General features: G+C 38.2%; 1 protein-coding gene across 6 annotated transcripts in view; it reads right to left on the bottom strand.

Annotated features, from left to right (window-relative positions):
* The window catches only part of LOC149298836 (voltage-dependent calcium channel subunit alpha-2/delta-1-like), a 248,142-nt gene that overhangs the window by 197,137 nt on the left and 34,494 nt on the right, over positions 1–16,511 (bottom strand). For all 6 annotated transcript variants that reach the window (XM_089487142.1, XM_089487145.1, XM_089487147.1 and 3 more), the window contains exon 2: positions 7,327–7,408. In XM_089487142.1, the coding sequence (XP_089343268.1) occupies positions 7,327–7,408 (82 nt within the window). The remainder of the gene's footprint in view (positions 1–7,326; positions 7,409–16,511) is intronic.

Below are 16,511 nucleotides of genomic sequence, written 5' to 3'. Positions count from 1 at the left end.
CTGTTATGTAGACATGTGCGAATGGGCCAAAAAGGAACAGAAAAAATTGTCTAAGTTATTTTTGGAAAGTGTTTATATGTATATAAACATATAAATATAGGGCAAGTATATCCAAGGGCAAGTGTAAGCCAGGATGTTTGTGTGTAAAGGCAAGGATGAATGTGCGTGTATGTATGTACACTATATAGACAAAATTATTGGGACACACCTCGAATTCAGGTGTTTCAATCAGATCCATTGCTACAGGTGTATAAAAATCAAGTACCTGGCCATGCAGTCTGCATTTACAAACATTTGTGAAAATGATGGGTGATTCTGAAAAGCTTAGTGAATTCAAGTGTGGTACCATGATAGGATGCCACCTTTGGAATAAGAGTTTGCGAGATTCATCCCTGCTAGATATTCCATGGTCAGTTGTAAGTGATATAATCTTGTGGAAAGCCGTTATAGCTTCAAATGGACTAACTACATATTAACGTCTAAGTATTTAGAATCTGATGTCATAAAAGTCCCTGTTGGTATAATGGTCAGGTGTCCTAATACTTTTGTCCATATAATGTATCTGCTGGCAAGCATTTGTAAGGGCAGCGTAGGTGTGTATTTTGACAATGCATTACTATTAATGTTTTGGTTCTAGAAGGGTATATAATGATTCGCTGTAAAGCACATTAACTCAGGGGGACTAGTTAGTATTGTTTTACAAACATTATACATATTTTGTACACTATGTCACGATATCCCAGAAATGAAGATTTCACAATGAGTACATGCACTTATTAAAGGCAAAACACACACACCCTGTACTTAAAAGAAGTGTAATTTATTGTACCAGACGACAATAAAGATATTTTCTGTATACTATTTTTCATATAAATTGTATGCATTTTAACCCTCTCTCAAAGAGACAGAAATCGCCAACTACCCTCTGTCTGTCTTTTTCCCCCTGAATATCTTCCAATTAAACAACTAATTGGTTCTCAGTGGCTTGGACAAATTCCACTATCTTACTTATCAAAGATTTCTGCATGAATTCCTTGACAGCATGACCCATCTCAGTAATACAAAGAAAAGAAAATTCAACAACTCTCTCAAATACCCTACAGGAATTCCCACCGCTAATTATGCATTGAGGCAATTTGGTATGTTATGGAAAGGAATCTTAGAAATCATGCTGTAATAATGAAAGCTGAACATTCTTCCAAACTTTCACTTAGTATCCCCATCATTTATTGAGGTTATTTTAAGCTTTACTTCAAGGTACAGAAAGACTGCTAATGATATACTATAATGCTCGTATCAGAAGAGTAATTTCTGAATTTTTTGTAGCCTAATAATAATAATAATAGCTGTAATCTATAGGTTACTACTAAATTGATATAATAACAAAAACAGCATACAATTAGGATAAGGAAACACAGTATATATCCCTAAGTAGTATCTATTTTGTTGAGCCAGACCACAATATCATCCATACTGTCACTATAGACTGGGAGGAGAAGGGGTTTTGATTTGTATCCTACATACCCCACTAGAAATTCTAATAGTATAGAGAGATAAAAACATTTCAGGGAGAAAAAAAACATGATCATCCCCATGCCCTGCTAGGTGTTCCTGAACTAAACATGGTACACGTTGCTGCTTACACCAGCACCCTATTTTGTTTAGCAGACTTTCATGTAGACCAGGACATTGTGCTGCTAGTTTCAATGCTAAAGCCAAGCATAGGTTGGGCAGTCACCGGTGATTGAATAAAAGTGTGTATCGTCCCGCGGCATACATACGCAGATACCCAGCATGCCAAATTGAAAAGAGTCATTAAATGCCACTGACAGCAGAGATGGATTAATACATCTCACCGCATTCATTCGGACACATTCTGTCTGAGAAGAGCCAAGCTTACCATGCATTATTCATAGTTAATGCAAAGAATATCTCATTGTATTCTTAAAAAGAAAAGAAAAAATAAGTAACATCACGCTTTTGGCAACCCATGAAAATATCAGTTTACAGCAAAAATATATGATTCTAAGCTGTATGTAAGATAAATAGGCTTTAATTTTATGTTCAAAAACATCAAATTAAGGTTTATATGGGATATGACATTTTAAGTATAACTTATTTTATGGAACATTAATAAGCTGGACATGAAATTGCCTCACTCTTGCCAAGTTTCGTCTTAGAATTATTTCCTAGTTATGGCTCTAACCTTGACTGCCTTTGCAAATGCCATTTTATCAAATGAAACCGTTATGGAAATTATATTTAATTAAAGGCAAAATAACACCAAAAAGAAATCATCTTCCATTGTTATAACTGAATTTTAAAGAAGGCAGTAGTTATCCGAGAGCTAAATCTAGCATGGCAATAATTAAGGGCTCTAGCAAGGTCCAGGTGGTCATCAGTACAAGGACTAACAAGAAACTTAGAGAGAAAGAAATAAAGTTTGGCCATTTCAAGGATGAAACTCTTCTACTAGAAAGCCTTGAAGGTATTAAAGCTTGTTCTCTGCTGCCTGGGGAAAGAAGAATGGGCTACTTCGGAAGGGAAAAAAATAAAATAATCACCTGTACATTAATCCCCACATTAATAGTGGCGCTTTTAGGCACATTGACCCATCGAGTACTTCTCCAGACATTAAAAGAAATAATGCGACTCCCAAGTGGTAACTTACACCAAACTCTCATGATAGCTACTCAACTCTCAGTGAGACCCCAGGATTCCCTATTGGGGTGCAAGGAAAGTATTCTTATTCCTTAGTCTCTCATGGTCATCCTTCCAGACCACAAATGCTGGCATTGTCACAAGAGCATCAGCTTCCTCATCCATGTAGGGAGAGACTGTTTCTTCTGAATGGGAGTAAAAAGCATTGAGCAAAAAGAAATAAAAATAATAATAATAAAATTTGTACTTGCGTGTATAATATGCAATTTATTTTACATGAATAATATCTACCCAATCTTCAAGCATCCTATGATAGGACAACTTGACAACTATATTTCTCATCTTACAGTAATACAATTAAATTATATTGTATCCAAACTACTCTGGGGTTTACCATTTCTTTCCATTTTTCGGTTGTTTTGCCAATTTTTATTGTTCGTGTTAAATGTTTCCCTGATTTGCTTCAGGAAACACGTCTAAAGATACATATAGGTCAGTCAATAGCTGTCTGTACTGAGCAGTGCTAGTTTTGATTCTCCATTCTCTGGAGGCTGTATATTCCTACCACTCTGACAGGCAGCCTGAATAAAATACAGATTAAATAAAAACATTTAATCACACCTCATAGCTATTGGGTACTTTATAACATTTTTTGGATTATTCCGTTAAATGGGAACTCTTAACCAACCAAGAATAAATATACATGTCCTCACGTCCCACACACTGGGCAGGGGAAAGCACAACACTACACTGAACGGATAGTAAATAAACAGTGCGGTTCCAGCAAGTGATCCGAAATGGACATGTGAGTTGTGATCGGGGCCGGCTTTAGGTGTTCAGGCACCCTGTGCAGGCCACCCCCGTGGTGTCCCTTCCCCTGTCATAACCACCAGTGACACTTGTCCCCTCTTTTACTGTGCCACACCTCTTTTCCTACCTCGTTTGTAGGTGGGTGTAGAGGAAATAACACATGGAAACCGTATGGAGCAACTGAATAAGACATTCAAAACATGTATCTGTAGGTATAGATTAAATCAATAATACATGAAACATAGCATTGCAGGTATAACGCAACTGAAACTCCCATGTAAACCCAGCACAGAAGGTATAGATCAAATAATGCATGAAAACCCCAAATTGCAGACATAGATCACAGATCAGCCCTGCCACCCATAGGACTTGCCCCAGCACCCAAATTGCATCTACAGGACCTGACCAGCACCCATATTGGAAGCATAGGACTTGCCATATTTGCCCCCAAACACCCTGCCTGTGCCATCTTTGGCACCAAACACCCTGCTGTGCCATCTGTGCACCTCTGACACACTGCCTGTGCCATCTTTGCCCCTACACATCCACGCATAGATAAATACATACCCATTTGTTCACTCATTTAGGTACCTATTCATTCAACCATTAACATATACTCATTCACACATATTCACACATATTCACTTATTCATATATACTCCCTCCTGCCCTCTTACTTCACCTGCAGATTTCTTTGTGTTGCCCATACACTGTACAAGCAACTTTTCTTTTATCGCCCGGGGCTTACAACCAAGCTTATTAAGAGCTAAAGTGCCTGGGCTGCAGGCCTCCCCATGTGACACTTAATGGACAGTCTTTCAGAGACAAAGGAGTAAGATTCCTATAAAAATGAATTTCCCGGATCATCATTTTGACAAGGGACTTCACATCTGGAGATCCCTATAGATAATTTTACTTTTTTAGAAGTATAATTCAAAAAAATTCTAAAATAGTGGTTCCTTGTGTTTTGGGGCTTCTGTGACACATTATATATTTACTATGTATCTATAATATACTCAGAGCCCAAAGGTCTCTTTGAGTTAAGCTTAATTTAGATTAAACAAAAAAAACAAATCTAACATTATGCCTTGCAACTAACAAGTCATGATTATTTGATATTTATTTTAGATTTGCATAGTACAGTATATTCAAAATCCAACATTCAGGAAAGCGTAAAAGAAGCATTGCTAATTCTATAATTATGGTAGATCACTTTATATATATGACCAGTGGATGGATGCTACTGCCAGATTTAAGAATCAGTAATTAGTCCTCCACTCAGTTTGACTTAGAAGCCTACAGTTTTTAGCACTTCAAGAACTTTAAGTATCTTAGATGTTTTTTTCATGCAGTTTTCCTGTGATGAAAAGGTCATTGCATGCTACATCTCTTATGTTTTAACACTGAATTTATTCCATAAATAGATTCCTAGTAAAACACACAACAGATTTGTTATCTCATACTGTGAAAAAAGAACTAGTTTAATATTAGCATTAGAGTTCATCCAAATGTGTGAAAAATGGAAGAAAAAGAAAATTGAGAAATTTATTCTCTGAAGCGAATACTGGTTATAAAAACAGAAAAAAACTTTACAGGGAACAGACTTTAAAGTGACACTCCAGCATTCATATGCATATTAATACATATGATAGGTTTGTGGTCCCTGCAAAATCTCCCCACATGCTTTTTCCCCATTCCATACCCCACAGCTAAATGACGTGCCAGAGATGTGTTCAGCCAAACATACGTTCCTACATGATATACTCTCCAAACCCCAGTGCACATGTATTGCATGTCCTGCCATTGATATAAATTGGAGCACTTTCCTGTCACTGACTGCATCAAGCAGCCAATCAGTGGCAATAAATGTAAGATCGTGGAGAAGGAAGGCAGCTGCTGTAGCAAGACCAACAGGTAAGTGCTTTTGTTATTTTTTTGCTATTTTCATTTTGAAAAAATGTATTTTAACCCCATAACCATATGGACGTACAAGTACATGCGTAAAAGGCAACCCAAGTTGCCTTTTTGACGTATCGAGACGTCCAATAGAAAATACAGTGGTGCTCTCGGATGCTCACCACATCTGTCCCGTTCTCTCTCCAGGGCACTACCTCACAGTGAGAAACAATCGGTAGAGTCATGCGATCGCTGTGATGACCAATAACAGTGATCACATTACTGTTAGACCAGTTGCTCTGCATCCTTTCTTCACCTTTGTGTTGAAAGAGAAAGAGCATTGAGTCTCTTGCTGCAGAATGTTGTTGTACCGTCCACTCCGAGTGAAGGCTCACCCAGGCTGCTTAGGCAGTATCCAGTTTCTCCAGGTTTTCCTTCTTGCCGTGTCTCTGGTCTTGTTTTCTTTCTTTGTTTTTATATTTATATGTGCCACACCCATGTTTCAGTCTAGTTTACCGTTTGTCCAGCTTAAGGTATGTCCATTCATGTGTTCCCTTAGTTCTTCTGTTTATAGTCTTTAGTTATCAGTTATTATGTTAGGCAGGTTTGGTATTAGGACCCACCGATATATTGGAGTACTTTGTCAGCCACGTCATGTTTAACCTGGTCAGTCTTGTCAGCCCTGCACTCTGTTGTCCTGTCTTGAGCCCCCGTAGAGGGGTGTCCTGTCCTATTTTGGTCTCATCTTGTGTTTGTCCTGTCCCTGTAACCTGTATTCTCTATTCTGTAACCTGTTTCTACTTTTTTGATTCTGTTCTGCCTTTTCATGTCCTTACCTGCAGGATATCTCTAGATCCTGATACATGTACTGGATACTTCCCGTTGCTATTTCATGAGAAGACAATTAGCACCTTTCAATATATAGACAACACATGCCTAATATGCTACCCGGAGCCCTTCTTCTTCTTTTAGAGTGGCTTTACAAAGGCACAAGGGTAGACACATGTAAGGGCAAGTAGGACAGAGTTTTCAGGAATAGCCATTAGTAGTGGTAGTATGTGCCTGTGTGTAACCAGCTGGTCTATATACTCATACAAGATGGCTGCCATGCATGAACAATTCTGCTGCCATAGCTAAATTATGCATCTGTTGTATATTTAAGGCATTTAATCATCTAAAATGTCCCCACCCTGCCACAGCCGCATTAAAACTAAACAAAAATATGTCTGTTGTGCAATACCAGGACCAACAACCATTAAAAAAATATTCATGTGATATATTTCCAAATTACAGAGATGCTGCTGAATAAGTTTTGGTAGATTTCTCTACAGTTGTCTGCAACCCATTTGTGCAATAAAAACAGCTCAGAAAATTAATAGAATTCCTAAATTTGGCAGAGATTAGTGGCCAAATGGCTGCATGACAAGTGTCCAAACGCTCCACATGAAATACCCTGAGTTGTCTGTTTTCCAGAAGGTATACTTTTGTGGATTTTCATGGGTTTTTTTTGTTCATTATTACAATCACACACCAGCATACGAACTGTAAAAAATGTAAGGTATAAAAATGTATGCGTTTCGCCCTATAATTTCCAGAAATACATGGCTATATATAGTATTCTCAAACTCAAGACATTTAATTATATGTATAATGAGGTATTGTTTAGCGATAGACGTCATCAAATAATACATACAAAATGTGTTTCTATTTTCTTTTCTTTTTTTTTAAATCTATTATTTATCATTACTACTAAATGTTGGACTATACATCTAATACTGGTATCAAAGGTAAGCCCTATTTCTCTTTGGGAAAGAAAGAAAAAAACATGAAAAAAAAAGCACTATATACGGTAAAAGCATGAGGAAAGCCAGAGGTTTAAGAAGCAGCAAATACACTTAAAAAACATTGGGCTAGGCAACCTGAAATCAAAGTGAGAATATTAATGCATTGTTTACTTACTTCTGCAAGCTGGTCTACACCACTTGCTGTTCTTGCCAGTGTTACAAGGTCATTTTGCATCTTCTCTACCCACATTTTAATCCTGTGAAATGAAAAATAATACCTCCATCAGAGAACCCTGCCAACTAAAACATCAACAGCATGAAGACGGTGGTGCGCAAAATAATCAGGATGAGATAAGGTGTTAAAAATACAGTTCTCTACACCACTCAGTTAAAATGAAAGCTATAAACACGGAATCTTAACTTTGTGTCTTGATGAATCAACAGTTATTTTTTTTAAAAAAGTTTATAATTTTAAAAAATAAAGCAACAAAACACTGTGGGCCCTTAACATATTTGTTGGTACACGTTAGTTTACATTGAGTGGGGTGAGTAATCTAGCTGTCGCCTGCAGAGGTCTGAAATTAAGACTGTAGAAGTGTTATAAACAGCACTATGACAGAAAAGCAGTAATTTATCAACTTTTTATGATTACAACAAAGGTCTGTGTGCTACTCTTTTAATGGCATCAGTAAATATATATAAAACTTGTACACAAGGACCAAAGACCATTCGGACAAATTTCTTTACCTGCCCTCTCAGTTCAGACAAATTTGGAGAGCTTTTTTATTTGGGGAAAACTGAATTTATTGTTTGTTCTCACTCTCCCTGACAACTGCTACCCTATCTAAGCCTCCATGCATTCCCACAAGAACAGGCTCTTTCTCCATTTGATGAGGGAAGAGGTGGTCCCCATGGTCTGTGTGGAGCTCTACCCTGTTTTTGAAGTACTCTGAAGAGTGCTAATGAGGAGAGAAGAATGCAGACAGAGAAGGGGAGATGGAGAAGCACAGATAACGAAGCAGTTGTCAGAGAGAGAGAGAGAGAAAGAGAGAGAGGGAGTGAATGAGAGGGGGGAAAAAAAATAATTTCAAACAGAAATAAGGAGCGTTCTTCATTTTGTTTTGTTAGGGCTCCCACCTCGCTTCCAGACATTCATACAGGTTAACAAATTTAACAAAAGTCTTGTTCATAGAATGTGTGTGTATATTATATATATATATATACACAAACACACACATAGACAATTACATGACTTGGACTGCTTGACAAGTTGTCTAAAGAGGCAGAAAAGTTGTAAGCCATACAACCTTTGTCCTTAACTCGTCCATGATCAGATTTACACAAATGACATCACAGCCAGTCTCCATTGCTTTGTTACTTCTAGATCAGTAGAGATTGCTAATAACTGTTGATCACTGACTACAGGAGTTCCAAATTGCCTCTGGAAGCAACATCAGCACAAGCACTATGCTTCAGGAAGTTCATTAAAGGGGGGGGGTTTCATTCCCATGCAAATGCACACAAGCCAAACATCACTATGCCCAATGCCAATCATGGGCTGGAGTGGTGTAAAGTGTACCACCAGTGGAAACATTATCAACAAGTTTGATGGACAGAGCCATGTGCAGAGCGCTGTCGAATATGATGGCACTATATGAAACAACTGATAATAATCTATTTTTGGTGGATGCAAAGAGGACACTACCTACCAGAATGCATAGTGCTGTTTTTCGGGGTTTGGGCTAGGCCTCTTAGTTCCAGTGTACATACAGCAAGCAAAGACATTTTAGACAATTATATGCTTCCACTTGGCACCAGTTTGGGGAAGGCCCTCTTCTGCCCTCTTCTGTTCCAGCATGACTGTGCCCCTGAGCCCAGAGACCTGACCTTAACCCCACTGAACACGGGTTGAAATGAATTGGAATGCCAATTGTGAGCCAGGCCTTGTCATCCAACACAAATGCTCTTTTGGGTGAAGGTGTACAAATTCCTACAGACACACTTCAAAATCTTGTGGAGTGGTAGCTGTTATGGGAGGGGGGACTCCATATTAATACCCATGGTTTTGGAATGGAGTGTCCAACAGGCTCTTACATGTATAGGTATAGTTTACAACAGACAATACAATTGAGCTTCTGTCAAAATACATCAGATCAGGTGCTCCTTGGGGGGGGATATTCATCCTGAAGATAACAGCATAGGGTTGATACCCTGAAACCCCGAAACTAGATATTATGCACTGGTATGAAGTATGTTAGTAGATACTTGTGTCTTTTTTCTGCTCAAATTATTATTGTATTATGTATGTTACTATTTGATTATAATTAAATGTACTTTTAAAGTAATAGCTTTGCTGACTTATGCTGACAGTGAAAAAACTCTGATGGAGCCTTTTCTCTATTCTACTAATTTGTATAAATTATGCAACAAGAAACGACGATTTATCACCATTACAAAAATAACCACATGACCTTGTTTAATTTATCACAGTAAACACTACGCAATGCTGATTTTCAGGGGAAAATTATATAAAATTGGTTTACTATTTTGAGATTTTGTATAATTCTAATAACAACTATTTGATATTTCTGGGCAGGGCCAGATAGGGGGGCACCCTAGAGTAGACTGGTGCCTTTTATTCTGCACAAAACAGTATTTGTAACAATAATTTGTCAGAAATCTGGATCAAGAACCACATCTGGTAATAATGGGTACCAAGTCAAAAGTAGTGGATATGGGGCATTTCTTGAAGATAACACCTTAGAATATCACAAATCTGCCCATATAAGACATATGGAAGTGCAAGATATAGCTCTGTAGAGATTTAACAAAAAGCACAAAGGCCAGCAATAACTGCAGATATAGAGATCCTAAGGGTGCAATGAATGAAGTTCCAAGGATCCATATGGTGTTTTAAGCATTATAATTCTGGGTCACTGATTCTGGCAAGTATGGGGGTCCCCCCTAGGTTAGACGACATTTAAAACACACAAGATGTTGGTGAAACCCATTTGTAAACTGACTCTTTTATTATCATGTTGGTTCGTTTAGATAAAAACAGTGTTTAAAGCAAAGTTTAGTGTGCATGTTAAGCTTTCTAAGCAAAGCAGAACATTCAGACATGACCCGTTAGCATTTTTATTTAATTTGTGGTTACAGTGTGGTATTGAAATAAGCTTGATGTTAAATGGATCCGACACAGGCATTTAATGGAAGTTTTCAGATGCTGACACTAGGAAAGTTTCTTCTAAGCGCATTTTAAAAGGCAATTCCATAAAAAAGTTAAAATTTTGTTATGAAGCATGCTAGAGAACAAAGTACCACTTCGAATGTGATTATAGCTATGTGTGTAATGCAAAAGGATTTTTTTCTCCCTATAACAACATTCCAGTTCAAATATATTTAAACTTGCATGGTCAACAGTCTAAAGACTTTTTTTTATTTTTATTCAGAGTAGCGACACAATTTTTACATTTTTGAAAATCAAGATAAGGAGGGCTTTCTTTTCAAACAATACCCATATACACGTTTTTTGTTTATTAAAAAAAAATCTTATTTGAAACGGTTTCTCCCTCTGCCTTCTCACACTTATCTATCGACATGCTGATCAAACAGCAATCAAGAAGCAGGGCGCTTCATCTCTACTTTCTTGATCATAGTATGTATTATCAGTGGCAGAAAGGGCCATCAGAGACCTCAGCAGCAGAGTCTATTCAGACCCTCCAGGGTCTCTACTACACTACCTGATGATTCCTTTGGTGTCATCTCCAACACTAATGGAAGGGCTTGCCCAAACTTTTGTTCGGGCTTTCAAAGGCTGTCAGTGTATAAACTATGCTGACTAAGAGACTACACTATCAGACAGCCGTATCTCCAGTGCATCTGAAATACCATGTGTGAACTCAAAAAAGAGTTTTACGGATGCCTTATTATGTTGTCATCAATGGGTTAATATAATATAATTTTGTTGTCAAGAGCTCTTGTCTTGTCAAAGTTGAATTAGTAGGGACCAAAGAATTGAATTCTACTTTCTGGCAGCTGATTCTTCCAATATTTTGTAGAAGTGGCATTAAAAGAACACTTCAGCCATTATCTGCAGACAGTCCCCAAGCTTGCAGAAGATGTGTTTGGCCAAACAAATCACCTGCTGCATGTGCGCGGTAGCTTTTTTTTTTTTAGTTTTATTTTTTTTTTTAAACTGATTGAAGAATGCATATAAAATGCATTATTGGTTTGTGTGGTTGCATGTGACACTGTAGTGTCCCTTTAAGACTTTTGATTATTAATAACATCATATTTATGAATAGCTACTTCAGTCAATACTGTTCATCATGTGATGTTTATATTTTCATCCAAGACTACCTAAAGACATAAGGTTACATATGGCACAAATATATTTCTCACTACATACATTTTATTACAACACAATATGGATCTTAAGTGGAGTGAAGTGAGGCTCCTGCATGTAGATGATTCTCAGGAACCATAGTGAGCAGTATCCAAGTACAAAAGTACAAAAGAAGAAATCCAAATGACAAAGGACAAGGCTACTGGCAAGCCAACAAACTCCAAAGAAATAAGCTATTAATTCAAAAGTTTAAGATTCAATGCTAGGAGTACAGTATCTCTATTACAAAAGGTACCAGAATTTGAAAACAATGGCGCCAAGCATACTGGATGTCATGTATTCGGGGCGGATCTGGAGGATGCAGAATCACAGGTGCTATGTCACCGCAATCGTGTATGCACTTCCAAGTCTCCTAGGAAGGTGTTCTCTGTCATTGAGCTTGGGCACACACTTTGGGGTAGTCATGCCACAGGTAACGAACCCTGGATTGTGACAATAATTAACAGCACACAAGTAAGGTTTGTACTTGCCCATAAATAACTGGTAATTTAATTTAGAGAGACTGCCTCTTCTGAAATTGGGCATTTTGAAGTTATTTTAAACATTCATTTGGTAACAATTTTGCTAGCACAATTTTTATAGTCTGTGCTCATCACCTGAAGTGGCACTTTAAGTTCAAAATCTATTTAATTTCAATGGTAGTCATTAATTATAAAAATGATCTCCTAAAAACAGACAATGGATTGGCACTGTAAAATAATGTTAAAACAAAAAAAAAGTGTTCGTCATACTTTCAGTGTCAGGAGAGAAACTAATTGGGCAAGAGATGCAATCATGCACTGTGTTCGCCATCACTACTAGATGGCACTCAAGAACAAAATATTTGACAATATGAAGCATAGAAAAGATACTGCATACAAACAAAGGGGACCAAATCAGAAAACACATCCAATATTCTTGGCATGACAGTTTACAAGAATAGTAAAAATCCTCTAAACCAGTAATTAGCTAGAGAAGACTTGAAGTCTTGTATAGTCATTAGAAAATATTTTTTTGCATCCAAGACACCGCTACTGTCACTATAGCACGAATGTTAGTTTTTTTTCTAATTTGTGCAACCTCCACCGATTTCATTTCACAGATCTGGCGCTGCTAAGCTATAAATAGTTAGAAAACAGTACTTCTGGGTAGTACGGAGATGTGTTTTAACATTCGGTAAACATGAGCTAGAGGCATCGGTAAACTTCTGCCTGTGGAAAATGCATTCCTTTCCTTTCTGAATTACAGGAGAAGAGACCCACATTTGACATTAATTTTCAGCGAGAGGTTACGTAAAATAGAGCATGTACCATAAATATGTATTCCTCTATGAAGCACTATATCTTTCTGTGACGACTGCCTAGTAATTATGTTAATTTTTATTGTTCCGTTATTGCACGTGGACGCTTTAGAAAAAACATCACATGTAAATCAATACAGGATTGGTATCATATGGATTCATTTACTAAACTATGATAAAAGGGTTTGTGCCTCAGGAAGGGAACTAACAACTTGGTCTCGAGAGCTTGCAATTAAACTCTAAATGGTATCATTTTAACTATACTTTTCTCCTGTAACTACAGAAAAGAGGCAACCTTAACAATGCATCATGGAGGGCCAAGCTAAACAATATTTTGAAGCAATTCAACCCTTCTGTATTAAAGTGTATACGACTTTCCCCCTGTCTTTAGTCTATTCAATGTTCTAGCCAGACATATTTTAGTGTTGCTCCAATCCACTATTTTCTATCAACTCGAAATAAACCTCAAGGTATTAACATTAGGTCAGACAAAGGTTGATGCTGTCCAGCAGACACACACTGTTACTTCTTTGTCTTTTTACGAAACAACAAGCTCTTAATCACTTCCAACTTCTATACTGAAAATAGACAGAGGTCCTCATCATTTAAATCCCTTGTTCCAGAGGAGAGGCTTTTTTTAAAGCAGTAAAAAAAACCTTCAATGTGTTAGTCACTATACTGTGTTTTATTTCAGTGTACAAAGTCTAGTCACTGTTTCATGTTGTCAGTATTAGTTACTATCAGAGTTTCCAGGCAGAAGGTTATCTGCTACTGTAGCCATTAGGTGAGATCGTTCACAACAGATTGACACTTTACATGTTTCTTCCGGCAGCTCCTCATCCTTAAAAATATAGGAGTATACTCTGAAACAGCTTCATACTACGCATCCATATCTACTTCTGTTTTAGGCCTAGGAAATGCAATGTAAGATACAAAACATGCGTGGACAGAATAATGGGAAGATTACAAAAAGGCAAACCTGTAAAAAATACCAGAATTATAAATCAGCTTTGAAGTGCTTTCAAACAGGATGGGAATTCCGTGGCAAAACAGCTACGTAGTGGATGGGTTCATCTTGAGATTACTCAAGATCTAGACATGTTTACAGGAATGCATGTCATTTCTATCTAGCACCTCCTGTTTATATTCAGACTAATAATAAAATTGGATAAGTCAATGGCCAACACAGAAAAGTCAAGGTGACATCTATAACAATAAAAAGTCTGCCGTGGAAAGTAACACAGATATAAATAAATGTCTTGAATGTGTCACATACCTGGCCCGGCAGCCGCCGAGAAGAAGGGGGAGACCTCCCACCGTGCCGCGGCAACCGCAGCCGCCACGGAGAAGAGGGAGACCCCCCACCGTACCGCAGCAGCTGCAACCGCCACGGAGAAGAGGGAGACCTCCCGCCTCTACACGGCAGCCGCCGCGGAAGAGGGGGAGACTTCCCGCCTTGCCGCGGGAGCCGCAACCGCCGCGGAGAAGAGGGAGACCTCCCGCCTCTCCGAGACAGCCTCAGCCGCCGCGAGGGAGGGGAAGACCTCGCGGATCCACGCGTCGGTCGTCCTGTGTTGGAGCCAGGTCCGGTCCTGCTGCGTGCACGCGGTCCGCCACCTAGTGGCGCCAGCCGGTACTACGGCTCCTTTTAGATTTTTACGTTCTGCCAATCCCAAGATGGCCGCGAACCGGAAGTGACGTAACGGCACTTTGAATTTTTTGGCGGGAATTCAGTAATTGTTGCCTGGACTTCCTCTGCTTATTTAAGAGCCTCAGAAACACTCCAGCCTTGCCTTCTGATGGTTGTACCTATCTCGTATAGTGTCTGCTCAGTACGCGTTCCTGTTGATTTCCCGTTACCGACCCGGCTTGTTCCTGATACTGACTCCTGGCGTTTGACTCTGGCCTTCCTCACGTTTATCCTGACTTCTGGCTTCCTGACCTCGGCTTACCCTGCTACGATCCTGACTTCTGGCTTCCTGACCTCGGCTTGCTCATTGGCTATTCTATACTGGACTCTGGTTTTCTGTCTATTGGACTCGCACACGCTGCTCTACCTGATTACAGGTTCTACCATACGCTGTGCGTGACAGAATGAAGATAAAAAATATGGCTTAATACATTCTGGATGTTTTCTAGGTCATCCTTCCAAAACATGTTTTTTTGGGGGTGTGTATACATACGAAGAGCCGACACATATAAATGAATACTGAAATGGCAGACAGTAGCTCTAGGGTTTACAATGTACACAAATGTTCATGCTTTAGCACATACAAAATGTATACAAGAAGAACAATAATAAATTAATCATTGATCAAACAAAACAAACTAGTAGTTATAGGAGATACGCATACATGTGTAGTCTGGACAAAAGCAGGTTTAACATTTCTTGGCTCTGGTATACTATATGTGACCATATACAGATATATAATTTATTCAAGTTAAAACCACCTTTTTTACTTGTATACCAGGACTAGATAAATCTTTGTGGAATTTCAGAGCCAGAACGATTTGCATCCATATCATTGTGAGATAAGATCAATGTAAGAGTGCGCAAAAGATTGGTGGCCAGCAGTAAAATCCTGGGAACTACGGTTACTATGCTCTTCCGACTTGCAGTCCGACTTTAAAAGTAATCAAGCCCCTTGAGGCAGGTTTAACTAACTTACAGTTTCATTGTTTTTTCCCCTAAAAGAAAGTAACATTATTCACAAAGGGTGAGAAGATAAACAATTAACAGCCAGACAAGATTGTCCAAACGGGGTTCATCCACTGAATTTGGTGGGTAGTCTGAAGCTGTCGTAAGCAATCTGGGTAATTATAATTACTTGAAAATGAGGAGGATAAACTGAAAAACTACTGAAAAAAAGAATGCATGAAAGTCACACTGCTTTGACCTGGGCCTTGAACTAGAGTTGTTCAAAGTCCTCTACATGAAAAATTCCCTCTCTCTTAAGGTACAGATAGTTCTGATTGTTTCCTTGCCCTTTTTTAACAGGGAGCATATATAAAGTGCATCTATACAATGTAACTCTGAAACATATATTTTCAACAAGTGTCCTTGGCAGGTGCGTCATGTTAAATTGGTTTGGCAAGATCATTTTTTCTCCTACCCCTCTAGTACCATCAAAACAACCCTGTGAGGGCTCATCACCTAGAACTGGGTAATCTGGTACTGCTTTTGTGGACGCCCCAATGACATATTTTATTATTGCAAAATCTGTCAGGGATTAAATCAGTATCAGACTGTACACTGCTCAGCTAATTAAACCATCAACCAAAACAGGAAGCCAAGCAAAACCCATTCTTTGTTAATAAATTTCTTTGCAACATGGTATCTTGGCATTTTTTTTATTTTTATTTTTTGTACTTACACAACTATATTAACAATGGAAAAAAGCACCATTAATGCTTATGAATATTTTGACAATTATTTGATCTCTTATGTGTCAATTCAGATTTATTTCATGTTTTCCACTTGAATGAAGTGTGTAATTTTGTGCCACAGAAGCCATTTTCTAGTGGGGGGTGGAATAGTTCTGCTGAATCAACACTGCCATTCTATAATTTACTTGTTCAATACTAATGGATGAAAAGGTTGCTACTTGAACTAAATATTAGTCTTTGTTTAATTAGTAACCAAACATAATTGTTGTTGAAGATTATAATAAAT

Source organism: Sceloporus occidentalis, unplaced genomic scaffold (assembly GCF_023333645.1).
Source record: "Sceloporus occidentalis isolate IW3139 unplaced genomic scaffold, rSceOcc1.0.p SCAF_31, whole genome shotgun sequence".
Taxonomy (NCBI): domain Eukaryota; kingdom Metazoa; phylum Chordata; class Lepidosauria; order Squamata; family Phrynosomatidae; genus Sceloporus; species Sceloporus occidentalis.
The sequence above is the reverse complement of the archived record's forward strand: the minus strand, read 5'-3'. Positions and strand labels throughout refer to the sequence as shown.